The following is a 17,512-nucleotide window of genomic DNA, read 5'->3' on the forward strand; positions in this document are numbered from 1 at the left end:
TGTCTCCCTGCCCTGCTCCTCTCACTTCCACAGCTGGCCACGAATGAAGTGTGTGTGTGAAAGTCGGATCATCGGTTTTGGAAAAGGGAACAGAGAACTTGTTCCGTGTGCCATCGGGAGGGTGTGGGAGTTTATTTTAACACGCACATGCAGCTGAGACAGCCTCACTTTGAACTGTGAAGGACATTGCTTTTAAATGATAACAAACAAAAAAAGCACAGCTGTCAGCTTTCCCTTTATTTCCCAAACTAGACTCTGAACATGCAGAATAATATACAGTATGAGGCCTGTATTATAACTGACCCTTATTTATAAACTTAACAATAATATGTGGTCTTTTTTTTTTTAAGCTTATTTAATTCAGTTCCTTCCTATTCTATCATAGTTGTGTAATTATGTCGTATATACTTGACCTACCTGGACATTACTGCCGCCACATAATTCCCCCTCTCGAGTAATAATCCTGGGCTGTTGTCTGATGTTGCATGAGATGCTGGTTGCTATGGAAAACTCAAAAGGTTTTTTTTCTGGACCAATTTTTGCATTTCCTCGCAATACATTTTGCGTTACTTGCAACAACTTCTGCATTTTTATGCATGACGGTAGTCTGCCGCTGGATGGGACTAAAGCCGGATTGTACTGCACCCTCAGCTGTGACTGCTCAGGCACAAGTCTCGTTATTTGCATTTAGACAGAAAACTAAAGGAGCTGGTTCACCAGTTCTCCCGCTGACTGCTGCGGGGGCTGATTGAGACTGTGTTGAGGCTATTGGCTGTGATAATGACTGAGTGGCTGAGTTGTCACTGTGATTGTTACAGTTCTGGCTGTAACACATTCGTTTTTAATGAATGTAACAGTTACTACATTTAGCGGTCGTATGCAGTTGTGTACTGAAAAGGTTTGAAAGGTGGTTGTCTTAAAAATGTCATGGAAATTAGTTTTGTTTCAGTTATTCAGTTTTAAAATTTTGCCGGTCCAAGTGTGAAATAATATTTATTTAAGGGGAATCACTTTATTCTATATGTGTCATTTAACCCCCCCCCCCCCCCCCCCAAAAAAAAAAAAAAAAGGCTTTCCAGTTGCGCTCCTCAGGGCAACAGGGATGCGTTGAATAACTCGCCTGAGACCAACAGTCATGAAGTCATGACGACTTAAGTGCAGGCTGGAGCACAGAGGGGAGAACAAATAGAGGTTGGTAGAGGTTGTAAAACTGTCAATAGTTTAATATGTACATCTTGTGAAGCACCTCTTTTGTGGAATAAATGCTCAACTTACTGTTTTTTTTAAATAATGTTTTTATAATGTATGACAATTTCACTTGGTAGCACTGCTTCAAAGATATTTTTGAGTTCTCACGATTTCAAGTCATAGTGGTGATGTTCCCATGGAAATGCAGGACACGCTGATGCACTGAAACTTTAAGAGCCCACAGTTACCAACAAAATAGAGCAAACAAGCAAAACATTTTAACAGAAGCAAAAGACGCCCAGACACTGCTTGGGGTTCAGAGGGTTATTCCCGAATTCCTGTGGTGTTTCGGCAACTGGAAAAATCCATGTAGATTGAGCCAGAGCAGCAGCAGCAGCCAAATTTGGAGCAGTAACCACATCCAGCCACGGCTCCACCCGTCACAGCCTTTATTGCAATTAAATGAGTAATGTGCACCAAGTGTCACCCCCTCTTTCCTTTCTGTACTACCTGCCTACCTGGTTTCCCTTAGCTGGCAATGTGTTTTAACAGGACTAGATCAAAAATTTAAAAAAACTGTTTCCTGTTGGTCAGTCATATGGAAATTCAAAAATTGATCCCCAAAAAAAAAAAAAATCCCCCATCGTGACTTTTTGTGGGATTTGTATCAATGCGCTCATGGTAAAATTTGTAAAACCTACAGTTAACAGAACTAGTTGATTTATTGTGAAATGAGAATCGATCACTACAAAGTGAACTCTAAAAATATTTGAGATCAAGATCTAATGTAGCTCCATTTAAACTGTGTACAAGACCACACAGTGGTTTTCACGTCTTCGTGTGGACTTGCGTGTGTCTCATCATGTCCTTCTTGTATGCAAAAGGTCTGGAGCAGATGCCGCAGCGATAAGGTTTCTCTCCTGTGTGCATTCTCATGTGACTTATCAGGTTGCTCCTCTGTCTGAATCCTTTCTTGCACACTTCGCATGTGTACGGCGTCTCCACTGTGTGGATCCTCATGTGTATTCTCAGAGACTCACCTCGTGCAAATCTCCTGCCACATTCTTTACAACAGTGTGGCTTCTGTCCTGTGTGGATCAGCATGTGCCTTTTTAAATGGGTCCTCGTGGTAAAAGTTTTGCCGCAGATGTGACACAGATTGTCCTCCTTATATGTCTCTAAGAGTTGAGGCCCAATCTCTGCAGATACTGCATGATTTGAAGGACGGATAGCGGGCGTATTGTTTGCGTGTGTTTTAAGATGTATCGTTAACGAATACCTGCGGTGGAAAGCTTTTCCACATAGCTTACAGCAAAAAGGTTTCTCATTTGTCCTTGGCTGAGTGTTTAAGATGGGACCGTCCTGTCTTTGCTTCACACTTGCATTTGCCTTCGCCGCCGTCGAGCACGAGTTTAATCCACTGCTCTTCATCCATTCGGCATCACCGGTATCATTTTCAGCCCCACTATCAGAGGAGATTGGCTGGCAGAAATCGAACCCTCCGTATCCATCCATTTCCTCTTCAGTTTTCTTCCACTCTGTTGACGTGTGGGGTAGAAGAAGCTCTCCCTCTGTGCCGGCCACAGTTTGGCTCTGACAACAAGACTCTGTCCTCTGCTCAGACTTGACAAAAGCAAAGGCTTCTCCTTGAAACAGGTCCTGCAGTCTCCCTTTGTCTCCGCTCGGCCAGTGCTCCTTTTTCTCCAGAAATTCTGGTCTCGGTGTGTGCAGCTTCACCCCTACCTGCCTGTCCTCTGTGCATGAAGGCTGGATGGAGACACTGGGCACTGGGGAGGCTGTGGACACGGTGGGAAAGAATATGTGGATGACAAACATCACTAATACACATGGCAAGATGTGTCATACTGCAACACGAGACAATACTCTTTCTATTCTGCACATATGCTATATTTAGATTTGTTTTTTGTTTTTTTTACTTATAACTTTACTTAAGGTTATAATACAACTTATAAACATCTCTGCAAATGTTATCATTGAAGAAATTAGATAAAGCAAGGCAAATAATTGCTTTGTTTAGAATTTACATGCAAAAATAAGATTTACATTTCGTTTCATTTGAAGCGATCATGGTGATGTTTTGACTCTTGAATGAGTAAAACTCACCATCCTCTCATCTCCAGCACAAAACTTAGTTGTTTTTTTTTGCCGAGCATGAAAACGGCAACAAACAAACCTGCTTTCAAACAACAACAAAAATACATATCCAGGATAATAAAAGTACTAGTTTCTATCACATAGACAGTCCCTGTACCCAAATAAAGAACATGAATCGGACACTGCACCCCGTTGCGCGCGGCAGCGGGATGTCCACTGAGCAGACAGAAGTTACGCACTTTTATTGACCACCGGTACCTGCGCAATTTCACCATGACCTGAAACTCGAGCTACATCAAATTGCGTGTCATTTGGCGCACAGAGGGAAGTCACAGGAAGGGGGAGGGGGGGGGGCAAGTATGGTTAACAACCACGCAGACGTCAAAGAAAACTCGCCCGGTTTGCGCCTTCAGAGGTCTTGACAGAGACGCGCTCTGCCCCTCCGGGAAAAAAAAACCGCGAACGTCACTTTACGCATCGACCCGGCTCGTTGCTCCACGACCCCTCGACTTTCTGAAGCGATTTAACGATCGAAAGTGCGCTCTCAGCTGAACATTAGGTTCACGGTTGAGATGATAAATCCGCATGTGCCGGTTGTCACTTACAGATCTGTAACACAGCTGCTTGTTTTGAATCGAGGTTTTATTTTACGGGGGGGGGGGGAAACCGGGTGTGTGTTGCCCGGATGCGTGCCGAGACCTCGAGAGACCGGAACCATCGTGAATGTACGGGTCTCGTCGCCTAAATAAAGCGGCTGATCACCAACCTTGTGTGAACACCTCCTCCCGTTTCAGAGCCTCCGCTAGCGTTAGCAGCTCGCTGTATTTCACATCCTCCGTTGACCCATAAATGTCACTTTGAAACTCTAAGATGGTTCTTTCCACAGCGCCGAAGATTTCCTCTGCTGCCGCTGTGAGTCGCTCATTGACAAATAGTTTTAGCTGATGTAACTTAGACATTTTGTGCGAAAAGAAAACAAACCGACGGTGGTCACTTCTTCTTCTCTGGCAGATCAGATGCGGAAGCGGGGAGTTGCTGCCCTCTTCTGTTCGGTTGATCTTCTTCTTCTTCTTCTTCTTCTTCTTCTTCTTCTTCTTCTACATCTTTGGGTTTTAAGGGAAGCTTGCATCCATAATCTGTGCAACATTATGGATAGTAGTGCGTACTGCCATCTTCTGATTCTAGTTACTTCCTACGGCTCCCAGCCTGTTAGACTATGTGTATCAGTCCTCACCAGGAAGCCGACCAAACATCTTCCGCCTTGTCCCCACACTTAAGAATGCCTTTCAACCCTGTTCCAGTCCTACTTAATCTTCTCAACTCATTCATCAAGTCATTCCTCTGTGCCACATAGGCTACCTCCCACAATTAACCATCACGTGTTCTACAGTTTCTGTTAGTTGGTCATGTTCACAAAGTCCTGTTTAGTGCTTTCCAATTATATTGTGCTGTTCAGTTCGCTATGACCTATTCTCAACCTATTTGTTATTGTTCGCTCTTTCCTGCTGCCTTCTGTTCTTCTTCCAAGTCCAACTCTATTGTGTGTCTTACAGCCTATTTTGTCTTAGTTCTATTTCCTTCTATTTCCTTTTACTTAGGAATGATAACCTGGAGATGACTTTGATAGAGAAAGAAATATATCAACAGTTGAATTGCACACACAAAAAAAAATAAAACAGCAACCAGTTTGTGTCAATACTGAAAAAGGGCCCCAGACCACCAAGTGCCTCAAAAGCTCCAGGTTCAAACACTCATTATCTATTGTCCATGATTTAAAGGGACACTCCAGCAATTTAGCATTGCTGTGCTGTAGCCTATTCCAGATGGGCAACAAGAGACCGATTTAAAGAAACAGCCAGGGCCAAAATATCTTTAAGCCAGAAACATCAGATTCCACCATGCACTTTTGAAAGCGACATCAGGGTTATTTTTGCTAGATTATTTAAAAAGCTCCCTTCATGGTTATTGGTCATGGCTCTGAGCCATAGAAGACATACAACTGCATTAAGTGCATTGGGGCCGTAGCACTTTAAAATGTGAATTATTTGATCAAATAACATAAGCTAATTAAAATGGTCCTCTTTTATGCATGCGTAATTCCTAAAATTGAGTTTTGTCTACCAGAAACTGACACACAGAGATGTTTAATGCTCAAGCAAAGGAGTTATGGTAGGTAAGTAGGCCTATACTGCAGATGTGAAATTTTAGATCAGCGTGAATGAGACCTGCATGAAGGGTGATTTTGAAGAGGTCTGTGAGTGCACCTCCATCAACTACAGGCACACAACACAAACTGCAATATTTGTACTCTCTTTTATGCTTATGGGCCGATATTGCTGTAATGTGCCAGCTGATAGCTGTCTTTGTCCTCCAGACAGGTATCCGTTTAACATCTGATTTTTCATAAAGGAGGGGCTTTGAGGCTCCCTCTATGTGGTGTGATTAGTTTGGGCAGAGTCTAAAACAGGTCTCACTCCAAAAGTGCGCAACCCTGCCGGTTGGTATTTGGGAAAGTACACCATAAAGAGAAAGTTCTGTCGCAACAATGTTATAGCCTTTCTTTGCACACCCATGTGTTTTGAATTAGTCTAGATACAGCAGTTGTTGACATTTGCCAGTTGAAGATAAATCTGGGACAGCTGCGGGAAGGATACACTTTTTCCCTGAGTTGCTATTTTATTTGAAAAGAAACGCATTAGGTCATTTTTAGCCAACCGAGAGTTAAAGAAATACAAGGTTGAACAAAGCTGTGACTCTTTGACAGCCTGGTTACATAGCCAGCAATATTATAAATCCAAATGTTTAAAAAATAAAAAAAAAAAACAAAACAATAGTCAGACAAAAGAGGGGTTTGAGAAAACACCAGGCTAAATGTTAAATTTCAGTTTCAGATCGAGGTTGTGACTAAAACGGTGTGTGGGTTAATTTACATACCGACGTTGTGGCAGTTTATCATTCCCAGATGAACAGGACGAAGCTGTGCTGCGCTCTGCTGGACGACAGCTGAATCGTTCATCACGTACAATAAAAAAATTAATTAATTAATTAATTTAAAAAAAAAAAGGGGTGCATTTTGTGCATTTTGGCCATCCTCTCATTATGATCACACCATCGTTTTTCGCGTGAACAACCCACTCGCCAATTTCATTGGTGCTCGCTGTAAACTGGGATGGGCACCATTCTGCAGGAGCGAGTGACACAACCGTGTCTGGAGAGGGTCTCCATCAGAGAGAGGGAATGGAAGAAGAAGGCTTCGTGGAGCAACAATAGGCCTAATGTGGCCAGGTAGCGTCAGATATTATTATTATTATTATTATTATTATTATTATTATTATTATTATTATTATTATTAAACAGTAATAGACGGTGGAGACGGAGGTGCTGTTTATTTGGTAGACGTTAATGGGGCATCAGTGGCGGCGCGGAGACGCTGGTTGATGGTGTGTGACTGCACTTTGATCTATGAGCGCTCACTGTATGCGTAAACACATTACAAATACCGCCATGTCCGTCCTGCAAACAGCCGCTTTTGTTATTGTCTCTAAATGCCTATATCTATTTTTTTTTCTCAGACAGTTTTATCTGGGTCAATGAATGTGTTTAATATTTAATTTTTTTTCAATATATTTTTCTCAAGCAACAAAATGGGAAGGCGGCAGTCACAAAGGAAGTCTCTGCCGCCGCAGGACACGTTCCCAAGTCAGGACAATAATGAGGAGAAAGTAAGTGAGGAGTAAGACTTAGACGATGTGTCGATGAAATCCATCCGACTGGAAAATGATCTGCAACTAGTTTCATTAATGATTTTTTTTTTTTTTTAAGCATAAATGGCCAAAAGTTTCAGATTTCAGCTTCTCATTTATTTGGATTTGCTGGTTTTGCTTCTTTTAAAACTATACCTTTTAAGTTTTGAATGTTTCCTCAGAGATATCACGATTTTCTATATGTTTAGACATGCATGCCCTACAGAGAGCTGTGGAATCAGCTTGAAGTAGGATATTTAACAGACGTTCAGTCCAAAAACAACTGACAACTTATCAACCTTGCTACTTCAACAAACCCTCACTCAATTTACTGCCTGGATGAAATTTCAAATTGACTATTTTTTAATCAATAAGGTGATTGGCAGGACAATTTTATGGTTGCCCTGAAATTAAAACATTGTATTTTGAAAAAAAAAAAGAAAACACAAGCAAACCAAGAAAACCTCTGCAGTTTGATGAGAAAAAAAATGCTTCAAATAAAGGAAACACAACCAAATGCAGAAACAAACTACACACACATCTGTATTTGGTTGTGTTTTCTGTAATTGCACATTTGTTTGTTTTCTTAATATTGTGCTGGTATTGTCAAATTGGTGAAGATGTTTTCTTAAATTGCTTTTTGACTTACACGGTGATGCAAATTGTCAAAAAAGATTAATAGTGTAAATCAGCATTAGTTTCAGCCATATAATGTACATGTATCAGTGATAAGAGAACAATGTAATGTATGATAACAGTAACCTGTCTGTAATCTCAGAGGCTGCAGCAAAGAAGAAAGCACAGGCCTAACACCTCCTTGACCAAATCCAATAATCAACACAGGTGAGATTATTGTGCAGATTTAGTCTTATTCTGTTCTGCCTGGGTGCTAAAATAATAACATTTACTTTTCCCCACAGCGCTCAGGGAACCTCAGACTCAAAGTCTCACCCGGTGTCCCCTGCAGCGGACAGGATGGAGCCGAAGGGGCAGCTGGCTGCTCAGCGCTGCGGCCACAGAGAACACAAGCACACAGGTCTCAGAAGGAGCAGACACACAGCAGCCTTCCCCTGCCACCACATGTCTGATGCAATCACTGATCTACCAGAGAGACACTCACCGGAGCCAGAGGTTGGAGGTCTCGGAGAGGAGGATGATGATGACACTGACTTGTCGGAGTCAGAGAAACTTTCTGCGTCGCCCTCTGGTCATGTTCCTCCGCAGCTCGAGCTCAGGCCAGAGGTCATTGAAGCTGAAAATTGCTCCTCTCGCAGTCACAGTACTGGAAGACATGGCCATGGTGGTTTTGACTTCCCAGACTTCCTCCCTCCACCTTTTAATTCATGGAGCCTGAGTCAGCTGGCTGTTTTCTATAACATGGAGGGCCAGGGGGCCCCTCGGCCCAGGCCTGTAGGCCCTTTGGAAAGGTACCTGGAGAGGTTGCTGCAGCTGGAGTGGCGTCAGATCCAGACTGTCCAGGAGGAGAGTGGGAAGACCGAGGTGTCAGAAATTATATCCAGCTGTCACAGGTCACCGGCTGCTGCCTCATCACGCCTAAGCTCTCCCAAGTGCATCCTCCAGAGTCAGCGTGCCTTCCCCATTACCATCCTCTCCCCCCTGGCCAGTCACTCCACCCTGCTCTCCGGCTGCACCTGCACTCTCTGCCAGATACGCTACTCCGCGTTTAGCGCGTCGTGCTGCCGCTCCTCTCACGCTGCTCAGTCCAGACTGAGTTCCATGCTGGAGTGCAGCAGGGCGCCTGTGTCGCACCCCAAAAGGAGCTACAGCGAGAGCCGGGTGCATTCTACAGACAGGGGCTCCCGGGTTCAGAGGTTCAGCAGCCCCGTGAGGACCAACAACCACCTGAAGAGAATGCAAGCTTCAGGAAACATCCGCAACCCCGTCCAAGGTGCTACTACTACTACAACTACTACTACTACTAGGCCTCACTCCTACCTGCCTACTGCCTGGGATTCTAGTGACCTCACTGGGAAGGGGGATGTGTTAGACTATAGGACAGGAGGGTTTAGGAGAAGGAGTGGCTCAGAGCAGAGGAGAGGTGGAGTAGAAAGACAACAGAATGGATCAGAGAAAAGACGGAGTGGCTCTGAGTGTAGAAAAGGAGGAGCTGAGAGGATGAGAGCAGCTGAGTTTAAGGAACGGGAAATAAAACCAGATGCTGTCACTGCAATAATGGACAATTTACCTGGGTCAAAATATTCTCCTATAAGGAGGCCAAGCAGACCGAAACAGGTTGAATTTATTACATAACAGCAAGTTAACTGCTGTATTTGTATTCTGAATGCCATAACTATATTCACTATTGTTTATGAATGAACATTTTCAGTCATTCTTCTTTATTTGAATGGGTTTACAACAAGTACAGCAAGCTTGTTCATGTATTACTATTATATGTACTGTGTATTATTTGCCTGATTTTTTGTTCTTTTGATTGTCACATGATTATGTTGACTCCAATACTGTAATTGCAGTCAAATAAGCTAATGCCCCAGTGGATGTTTACATGATTGATCATACATAAAGAGCCTGCGGATTTATATATGACATTTTTGTTTCATTAAAATAATCCTGTAAGCCTTTTTCAACACAATAGATTTTGTATATGTTTGTACGAATGACCTTTCAACACTGTTAGGTAAATGAAGTACCCAACACTACAACGTCTCTCAAAACAAATATATAAATAGTCACAAAAAGTTATTAAAGGATACCAAACATTTTTAATTGAAAAGTGTCATTCTTCAGATCAATAAGGCATAGGCTATTTTTGCCTGGAAAACGAACAAAGATGAAAACAAAACAATTCAGTCAGTGACAGCTTCTTCGCTTCTAAGGTTGACATGAGCAGTCTTGGACTGCATGGGTAAGAGAAACTTAGGAGAATGTTGAAATGAGGAAATTCTTTACATCCACATCACCAGAAGTCTTGAAAAATGGAACAAAAAAGTGCTACTGCTGAAAATAGTAAAATAGAGAGCTTTATGGTAATGAGTCAGCAAACACTAATATTACTGAACCCATTCTAAAAATGCAACGGCAGCTCTGCCAAATTTGATACATCAGAAATGAAATACAACAAATGCTTCATCCATTTCAATAGTATTACTCGGTGGCCACTTCACTGAATTTGCCGTGAACAATGTTGTTGGTTTGCATTTTATAACACATCCAGCCTAGGCCTGGACATTAAAACTATCAATATTTTGCTCTCAAGTTTTGCTCAAGTGTATGCTATTCATAGAGATCGAGTTACCCTGCAACAGGACCTGGCTGAAAGGTTAGTTCGGAGAAGGGAGAGAATGAATTTCCTGGAGGAAAACCTCATGCATCCTGCAAGACAATTCAACCACGATGATCCATCCATTACCTATTTTATCCTGAACAGGGTCACTGGAGCCTATCCCAGCTCACTTAGGGCAAAGGCAGGGTACACCCTGGACAGGTCGCCAGTCCATCACAGGGCCACATAGAGACAGACGGAAACAAAGACCATTCACACCTAAGGCTAATTTGTAGAACCACCAATTAACCTGAGACGCATGTCTTTGGATGGTGGGAGGAAGCCGGAGTACCCGGAGAGAACCCACACAGGCACAGGGAGAACATGCAAACTCCCCAGAGAGGCCAAGGCCCGGATTCAAACCCCGAACCTTTTTGCTGTGAGGGGACAATGCTAACCACTGCACCACTGTGCCGCCTGCCACCATGATGATGTTCCAGAGAAATAAGAACCAAAAACATAAAAGCAACAGCCTCAGAGCTAATAAAAAAAAACTTATAATAATGTCCTTCAATGGCCAATTTAAAGCCTGGATGTCATTCCACTGTAAGTTTAGTGGCACAACTTGACTACTGTTTTACACTCTTAGTCCCCATAGAACCTTACAGAGCCTGAGCTTGAGGGCATTTTGCTAAGCTGACACAGAAATACACATACAGACTCTAGTTAGGTTGAAAAATCCTGATAATGTCCAATATGAGACATTGCCACAATTGACAGGCCAGCAGATTAACAAACTGCTTAATAAATAAACTAGACATATGCTTTAATTTTACCGATGTATTAGTTGTACTTTTCTAAAAAAAAAAAAAAAAAAAAAAACTTAGCCTAAATCATGTAAAGTGGGTGGTTGGAAGAGACAGAAAATGTCCCCTGGCGGTCCTTTTTGGTTCTCATTTGCTGTTTCACACCGGACGTATTTTTGTGGCGACACAGCCAAAAAAAAAAAAAATGGACGCGGAATCCCAGCGTGCTTTGGAGTATTTAACAGAAGTCGAGGAGGCAGCTGAGGATGTTCTCACTACTAAACAACAGGTAGTTGAATACGTAGTAGGTACGAATAAATTGTTAATAATATGCAGAGCGCGGCCACGAGGAAAGACTTTGACATGCACAGCTGTTTGCTGCCAGGACTGTAAATAACTTCGAGCGCTACCAGCTAAGCCGGCCAGCTAAATTGTGAGCTTGTGGCTGTCAGTCAGCGTATTATGACGAACCTATATTTTAAATTGAAAGTTTTTGATGTGATCTTTATAGACTTGCAACTCTTTGTTAATACTAGTAGGGCTGTAAAATGCCGGAACACACAGATAGCCCAACAACAGAAACACGCAGGGAACAAACTTTACTTTCAGCTCTTGAGAGACGGATTTTTTTTTTAATTTAATTTAAAAAAAATTTTTTTAAAGCTCTTATTGCGGTAAAAGGATGTTTGATGTTTTAGATAAACTCTTAACTCTGGCCGGGATGCTCTATTTGTGAAAATGTAGCAAAGGGACATGTCGTGTCTTTGTTTCTAGACCGTATTGGACCTGGTCCAGATCCGTGACCACTCAGCTTTGACAGGTCAAACCTGAACTAGTTGATCCTTGTGAATCAGAAACATTTTTTTAATTTTGTTTTTTTACAGTATCTCAACTCGTTCTGAATTCATTTAATCCAGCTTTTTATCAGTCTCGATACAGTGGTTTTATATCTGGACCGGGTCCAATTGGTCTAGATGTGGTAAAAAGCAATGAAATGTAACTTTTGTAATTTATTTTCACGAGTACAATAAATGTTTCACTCATCAGAAACTGTTATGAAGAATGTTTAGCCTGCGTGAGATAGTCTGTAAAGAAAACAGTGAAATGTCCCTTTGCTGAATTTTCACAAACAGAATAAAGGTGTGACCAATTTGAAAGTAGATTTCAGACTGCATTAAGGCTTTATCTTTATCTCTTTATATATGTATATATATATGTATATATGTGTGTAATTTCATATTTACTTTATACACATTCAACTACAATATGTAGCTGTTAAAATGTATATTAACTTTGGCTTGCTTTTTTAAATTACATAATGAGCTAGTTAATGGATTTTGCAGCATCGCCTGCTGTATGATGTCATGAACTAAGGTTGTCTGTTATTATTCCAGATCGTGGACTTGGACACAAAGAGAAACAAGAACAGGGAGGCTCTGAATGCACTGAAACATGAAATGTCAGATTCAGGTGAGTGAACCTTCATGGCAGCGTGTTGCCACAAAAGAGAGAGGAAGTCAGTGGACACTCATAGCTTTGTTTATTAAAACTGATTGCAGAAATGTCCCAGTGGAAATGACACGTTACTGTCTCTATGTGTGTGTGTGTGTGTGTGTGTGTGTGTGTGTGTGTGTGTGTGTGTGTGTGTGTGGTGTGTGTAGATGTCACTGTACTTCAATTGATATTTAACACTGCTGACATTTGCAGAGAAAGTGAAGGTTTGCTTTGGGAACATGTTCATCAAATTTCCCAATTCCAAGACAAGAGAGATGATTCAGAAAGGTAAAGATTTCCAGATAATAAAAGCTGAATGCATTGGATAGCTTTCTGCTATAACTTTGAATAATAATAGATTTGTTTTGCACATCATCCTAAACTTTTTCAATCTTTGTTTTTCCATCCGTAGACCAGGAACAGCTGGATAAGGAGATAAATGACCTTCGCAAAGGGCTGAAAGCAAAAGTCAATGGTCTCAATGAGATCCAAGGTACGGAGAGTGTTCTGACTGTAATACATTTCAGTTGGCCATTTTTTTATGTGCTAATTTTAATCATTAGTTTGACATGGGGAAATGTCATTGATGTGTTGTAATAACAATGCATCATTCAATAACTCAACAAAATGTAAAAAAAACAACTTTCACTTCATTATGTAACAACACACATACTTTGTCATTAACAACTTGAACACAATATGTCCCAAATTTCCCCACACTTTGTTATAAATTATTACATATTACAGTAGTGATTGCAAAATGCAGGAGTCGCACCTTTTTTTTATTAATGAAAATATAATAACACGGTGCAATTATGTAAAAACCAGCCAATACGGATGTCTTCCTTTATATAAAGTGTTATAACATTATAACACTAATGTTTATTACAGGCACTCCAGTAGAAGTCATACTGACACAAAAATAGATTTCAAAAGATACTACTGGTTCAGTAGACGAGTTGTACCTTTCATTGGTCAAAACGGCAAGTGTCACTTTTTCTTAGCTTCATAGAAAATGTACTTGATGGTTCATAAAAACAAACAAAAACAAACAGAAACATCGCCACACCGAGTGCTCTACTGAGTCCCGTTGTAAACTTCAAACGGAGACGTTCAGTTTAAAACCCTCTTGGGCTCCTCATGCATCACTCCGGAATAAGCTGGTGAATCGTTAACCCAGCGAACCCTGTTGAAAAGTCACAAGATTATACATCCTTTTTTTCCTGACCACGCTTGTGGGTCCCTTCTACTTTTCATTGGCTTTGGGAATGGGTATGAAGAAGTCTCACTTTTTCTGACTTGCATTATTTTCATCAGTGTTTCAGTGATTATGCTGCAACTGGTGGGCCATGTTCAGAATAAAGTTGTTTTGAGGTCTATGTCCTATTGTTAGCTTTTAATGGTCTCAGCCATCTGTATTGACTGAAGAGTATTTATCTTTGTATACATACAGTAAATACATCAGTGAATATGTATCTACATGTAAAACGGCCATGTCTAGGCTTCCACTTCCTCATATCAAGGAGGTCAGTCTAATGCCGGTCCTGCACTTCTTTTGCTCTAATGGGCCTAAAATGGGTTTATATACAAATCTAGTACTTTACAGTCAACTGTCAACAACAGGCCTGCTTTTAAAAAAAAAATATATATTTATGTGATTTTCGCGTATTCGGTCTTAGTTCATTTGGAGAGTCCAACACTCTCTATTTGTTTTCTTTGATCCCAGGTAGTCATGGTGTAAAGTAATTTTACTGTAATTTAGCCCTAATAGTAGTATATTCTGAAAGCTTGAGCTAATTGTAAGGCTGTACATATTGGTGCTGCTGAACTGGACCACATGCTATTGTTGTGTTTCTGGTATTAATCCAGCCCTTTACAAAAAAAAAATTGCAATTGTATTGCTGAGATAAGCCTTTATTATATTGCTAATTCTGGCAGATTCCACTTGTGTAAGGTCTGGAAATGCTAATGAATCTAGATAGGAGGTTTTTAATAAATGGAAGGAGTCATCAGGCTTTTTGCTTTGGATTCATTCTGAACTTAACATTTGTGCCACTTCGACCATTTTTTTGACCTTTCATTTTTGAGCCCTGAAAGCAAGGAAAAACACCGTCATCACGTCTGCAAAAGCTCTGCAAGTCTTCATGGGATAAATGTTTGGTCTCCATGTTTATCCTGAAAGCAAACATTTTCCTAATAAACGTCCGATTGATGCTGAAGTGTTGTCAAACTCTTAAATCTCCTGAGAAATCCTTCATGTTCATTATGGGAGAATCCCGTAGTCATTATAGCAGCCAATGTGAGTTGCAACTTTTCAGTTGCTACTATCTGCTTTCATGATAGTGAAATATCATCCGTGATGTTCTGTGAAAAGTGCCCATGACGTGTTGTCTTTCTGTTCTTTTGCAGGAAAACCCGAGCTGAGAGGCTACAATCTTTCTCCACTGTCCACTGATGAAATCAAAGCTATTAACAGCCTTTTGAAGAGATGACATTAAATCCTAAAAAAGTTGTTTGGTGATTGTTCAAAGTCTGTCTGCAAACAATAGTCCGATTTTGCTTGGCGTAATCCTTCCCCTGTTCAACTGCCCTCTTAATGCATTTTCAATGTACTGATGGGAGGACGCGGTAATCATTCCATTTAAAATTGTATTCAGAGTTTACCTCAAGTCAGTATGAGGCTCCAGCAGTCCGAGTTTGACAAATCTAAAGGATTCCTCCCAGAGTTTTAATCTTTTTAAGTTTAAAATGCCCTTGTTTGGTTACTATCCCTTCACTGCAGTTCAGCGCAGAAACAAAAGGAGGACATTTTACTCTATACCTTTGGAGGATACTCACTTTATTTTTCAGAGATGGCTGTAGCCTCACCTTAGCTTCTCAATACATTTGTACATCAGTAGTCTGTTTTGTCCCCCATCACTTAAATGAAACATTAGAAACGTGTCTTTTATGAATAGAAGGAATAACTGTAGCAAGCTGAACCTGTTTCAGTGTCCATGTAGGCATCTGTCTGTTGTTTTACGACCGACTTAAGAAAGTGTGAACCTGACCCTAAAAAACGATTTCTACAAGGGTGTACTCTGAAAAAAAAAAAAAGGTGCTTCACGGAATTGATTAAAAACAAAAATCTTACAGGAATACAATATTTCTGCTAGTGATCATTGATGTACAACAATGCCAGATTTCAATTGATTTATTTAAAATACAGAATTCAACAAGCAGAATAGAGTTAAGTAGAACAACCACATAAAGACTTCAACGTTTACATACAGGACATAGAGTGGTGGATAAGATGGTCACGTTTGTCTTACATCCCCTGAGATATTAACGGTAGTGTAAACATGCAACAGACATGTCTAAAGGTATAACGGCAGATAAATGAATGTCATACTTCGGTACACTCGTTATCTTTGCCACTCCGACTCCCAATACGTTTTAGCCATCCTTATAAGCTTCTTTAAAACAGCATCTAAGAAGAAGCAGGGTTAACCTGCCTCTGAAAAAAGAGTGTGAACACAGCTGTGTATACAAAGTATTGCTGATGATGTGTTTTGGACTGTTAGCTGGTGCTGTGGATGTGCTTTAGCCGCTGGCCTCAACCTTGGCAGTGGAATAGATCTCTCGGTGCAAGCCACGCTGCCAGCGAGCGTGTAAACCAAACATGCATATTTCCGAAATTTCAGGGTATCTGCAGTAATTTGTTCAAGTAAAACTACAGGTTATTAGACTATTCGCCAAGCTCCAATGCTCGTTTCTATCGGTTGTGGTAACATTGTCACCGAATTACCTGGATTTATTTTTAAAATAATGGCAACGTGTTTACAGTGCCAGCATTAACTTTGGCGGTTCAATGTTCCGACTAAGAGAGAACTGTTCAAATGAACAATCAAATGTTATTGTTTATTCAGTGTTCACGTTTTTTTTTAGCTGCCTTTAGGAAACACAATTTCCCACAAGTCCTGGATGTTTGTCGGCTAAGTCTTAGGGTCACACCTAACGACTTTTCTGTTATCGAGATAATCGGTGATTTTAGACAGCAGAGATTAAAAAAATTAAAAAAATCTGAAATTAAAGCATCTGTGTATTTTTTAAATACAGATTAAACCAAGTTATAATGTATTAAATTAAGGTTAATTAACCTTAACGGTTATTAAATTAATGTCATGAATTAGCTGTAGTTGTAGCAGAGCCAGCACACCCACTGAGGAGGGTTGCCTAATTTATTTGATGAGAGCACCACCTTGTGGACGTGGTGACAAGCTGGAGGGGGGGGGGAGGGGTGGGGGGGTAACAGGACTGATGTGCTCAGTGCGTCTTTGATTGTGTATTTGTGGATGTTATGAATCAGACTTTACTTTAGATTCAAAGTTTTGTCTACATCGACCAGGTTTGTAATTGTCTTTATTCTGGGGCTTGTATGCAATCTATCCATCATGGCTCAACATGTAATGTGTTGGCACTTGCTGTAACAGAACATTTTGGTTGTTTGGTTGCTTTTCTTAGTCAGAAGATGGCAGTGCAGGCATCCACACTGTATTCACTGTCTACCTCCACAGCCTTCCCTCTCATTAAAATATGCCACGATTATCGCTTCAAGGAGTACTTGAAATAATTGTTGTTTGTAAATTCATTCAGTGTTATTTAAGATTATGGTGTCACCGTGTAGTAAGTTTTATACGCCTGTGTTTTGAACTCTTTTTCTTTCTTTTTTTTACTTTCCACCCAGCCTTTAAACAAATGTATTTAAATATTATTATTTTTGGCTGATTTGCATGTTTTGTACAGCTGTACTTTTAAAAAAAACATTTTTGTCTTTTTTTTGTCTTTTTTTTTTTTTTCCCCTCAGTTGAGACATACAATACATCCTTAGTCACAATCTGAGCGATAAACAGCCAGTGAGCTGTCCTGAGGTGGTGTGAACTTAA

The 17,512-nt window shown here is 40.7% G+C and overlaps 3 protein-coding genes across 4 annotated transcripts; 2 read left to right on the plus strand and 1 right to left on the minus strand.

The window, feature by feature from the left end:
- Positions 1-1,614: 1,614 nt before the first annotated feature.
- Positions 1,615-4,306, minus strand: LOC138623590 (zinc finger protein 605-like). The gene is made up of 2 exons (XM_069703182.1): positions 4,070-4,306; positions 1,615-2,984 (listed from the first exon to the last, which is right to left on the minus strand). The coding sequence occupies exons 1-2, from the start codon at positions 4,260-4,262 to the stop codon at positions 2,017-2,019; spliced, it is 1,161 nt and encodes a 386-aa protein (XP_069559283.1). The 5' UTR covers positions 4,263-4,306; the 3' UTR covers positions 1,615-2,016.
- Positions 4,307-6,367: 2,061 nt separating this feature from the next.
- LOC138623591 (uncharacterized) lies at positions 6,368-9,786 on the plus strand. Its single transcript, XM_069703184.1, has 4 exons — positions 6,368-6,588; positions 6,941-7,025; positions 7,825-7,889; positions 7,967-9,786. Exons 1-4 carry the CDS (start codon positions 6,473-6,475, stop codon positions 9,315-9,317), a joined length of 1,617 nt encoding a protein of 538 aa, XP_069559285.1. The 5' UTR covers positions 6,368-6,472; the 3' UTR covers positions 9,318-9,786.
- A 1,509-nt stretch (positions 9,787-11,295) lies between these two features.
- On the plus strand, positions 11,296-16,848 carry pdrg1 (p53 and DNA-damage regulated 1). Of its 2 annotated transcripts, none has more exons than XM_069703185.1 (5): positions 11,296-11,382; positions 12,488-12,563; positions 12,801-12,875; positions 13,000-13,080; positions 14,997-16,848. In XM_069703185.1, the coding sequence occupies exons 1-5, from the start codon at positions 11,299-11,301 to the stop codon at positions 15,077-15,079; spliced, it is 399 nt and encodes a 132-aa protein (XP_069559286.1). In that variant the 5' UTR covers positions 11,296-11,298; the 3' UTR covers positions 15,080-16,848. The 2 variants fall into 2 exon arrangements, with proteins under 2 accessions (XP_069559286.1, XP_069559287.1); XM_069703186.1 differs by lacking the exon at positions 14,997-16,848 and adding an exon at positions 14,676-14,964.
- Positions 16,849-17,512: the final 664 nt, after the last annotated feature.

The sequence above is a fragment of the Brachyistius frenatus genome, unplaced genomic scaffold (genome assembly GCF_029030835.1).
Source record: "Brachyistius frenatus isolate BFR_SWC_R1_liver_20210118 unplaced genomic scaffold, ASM2903083v1 Contig_45, whole genome shotgun sequence".
NCBI classification, from domain to species: Eukaryota; Metazoa; Chordata; class Actinopteri; family Embiotocidae; genus Brachyistius; species Brachyistius frenatus.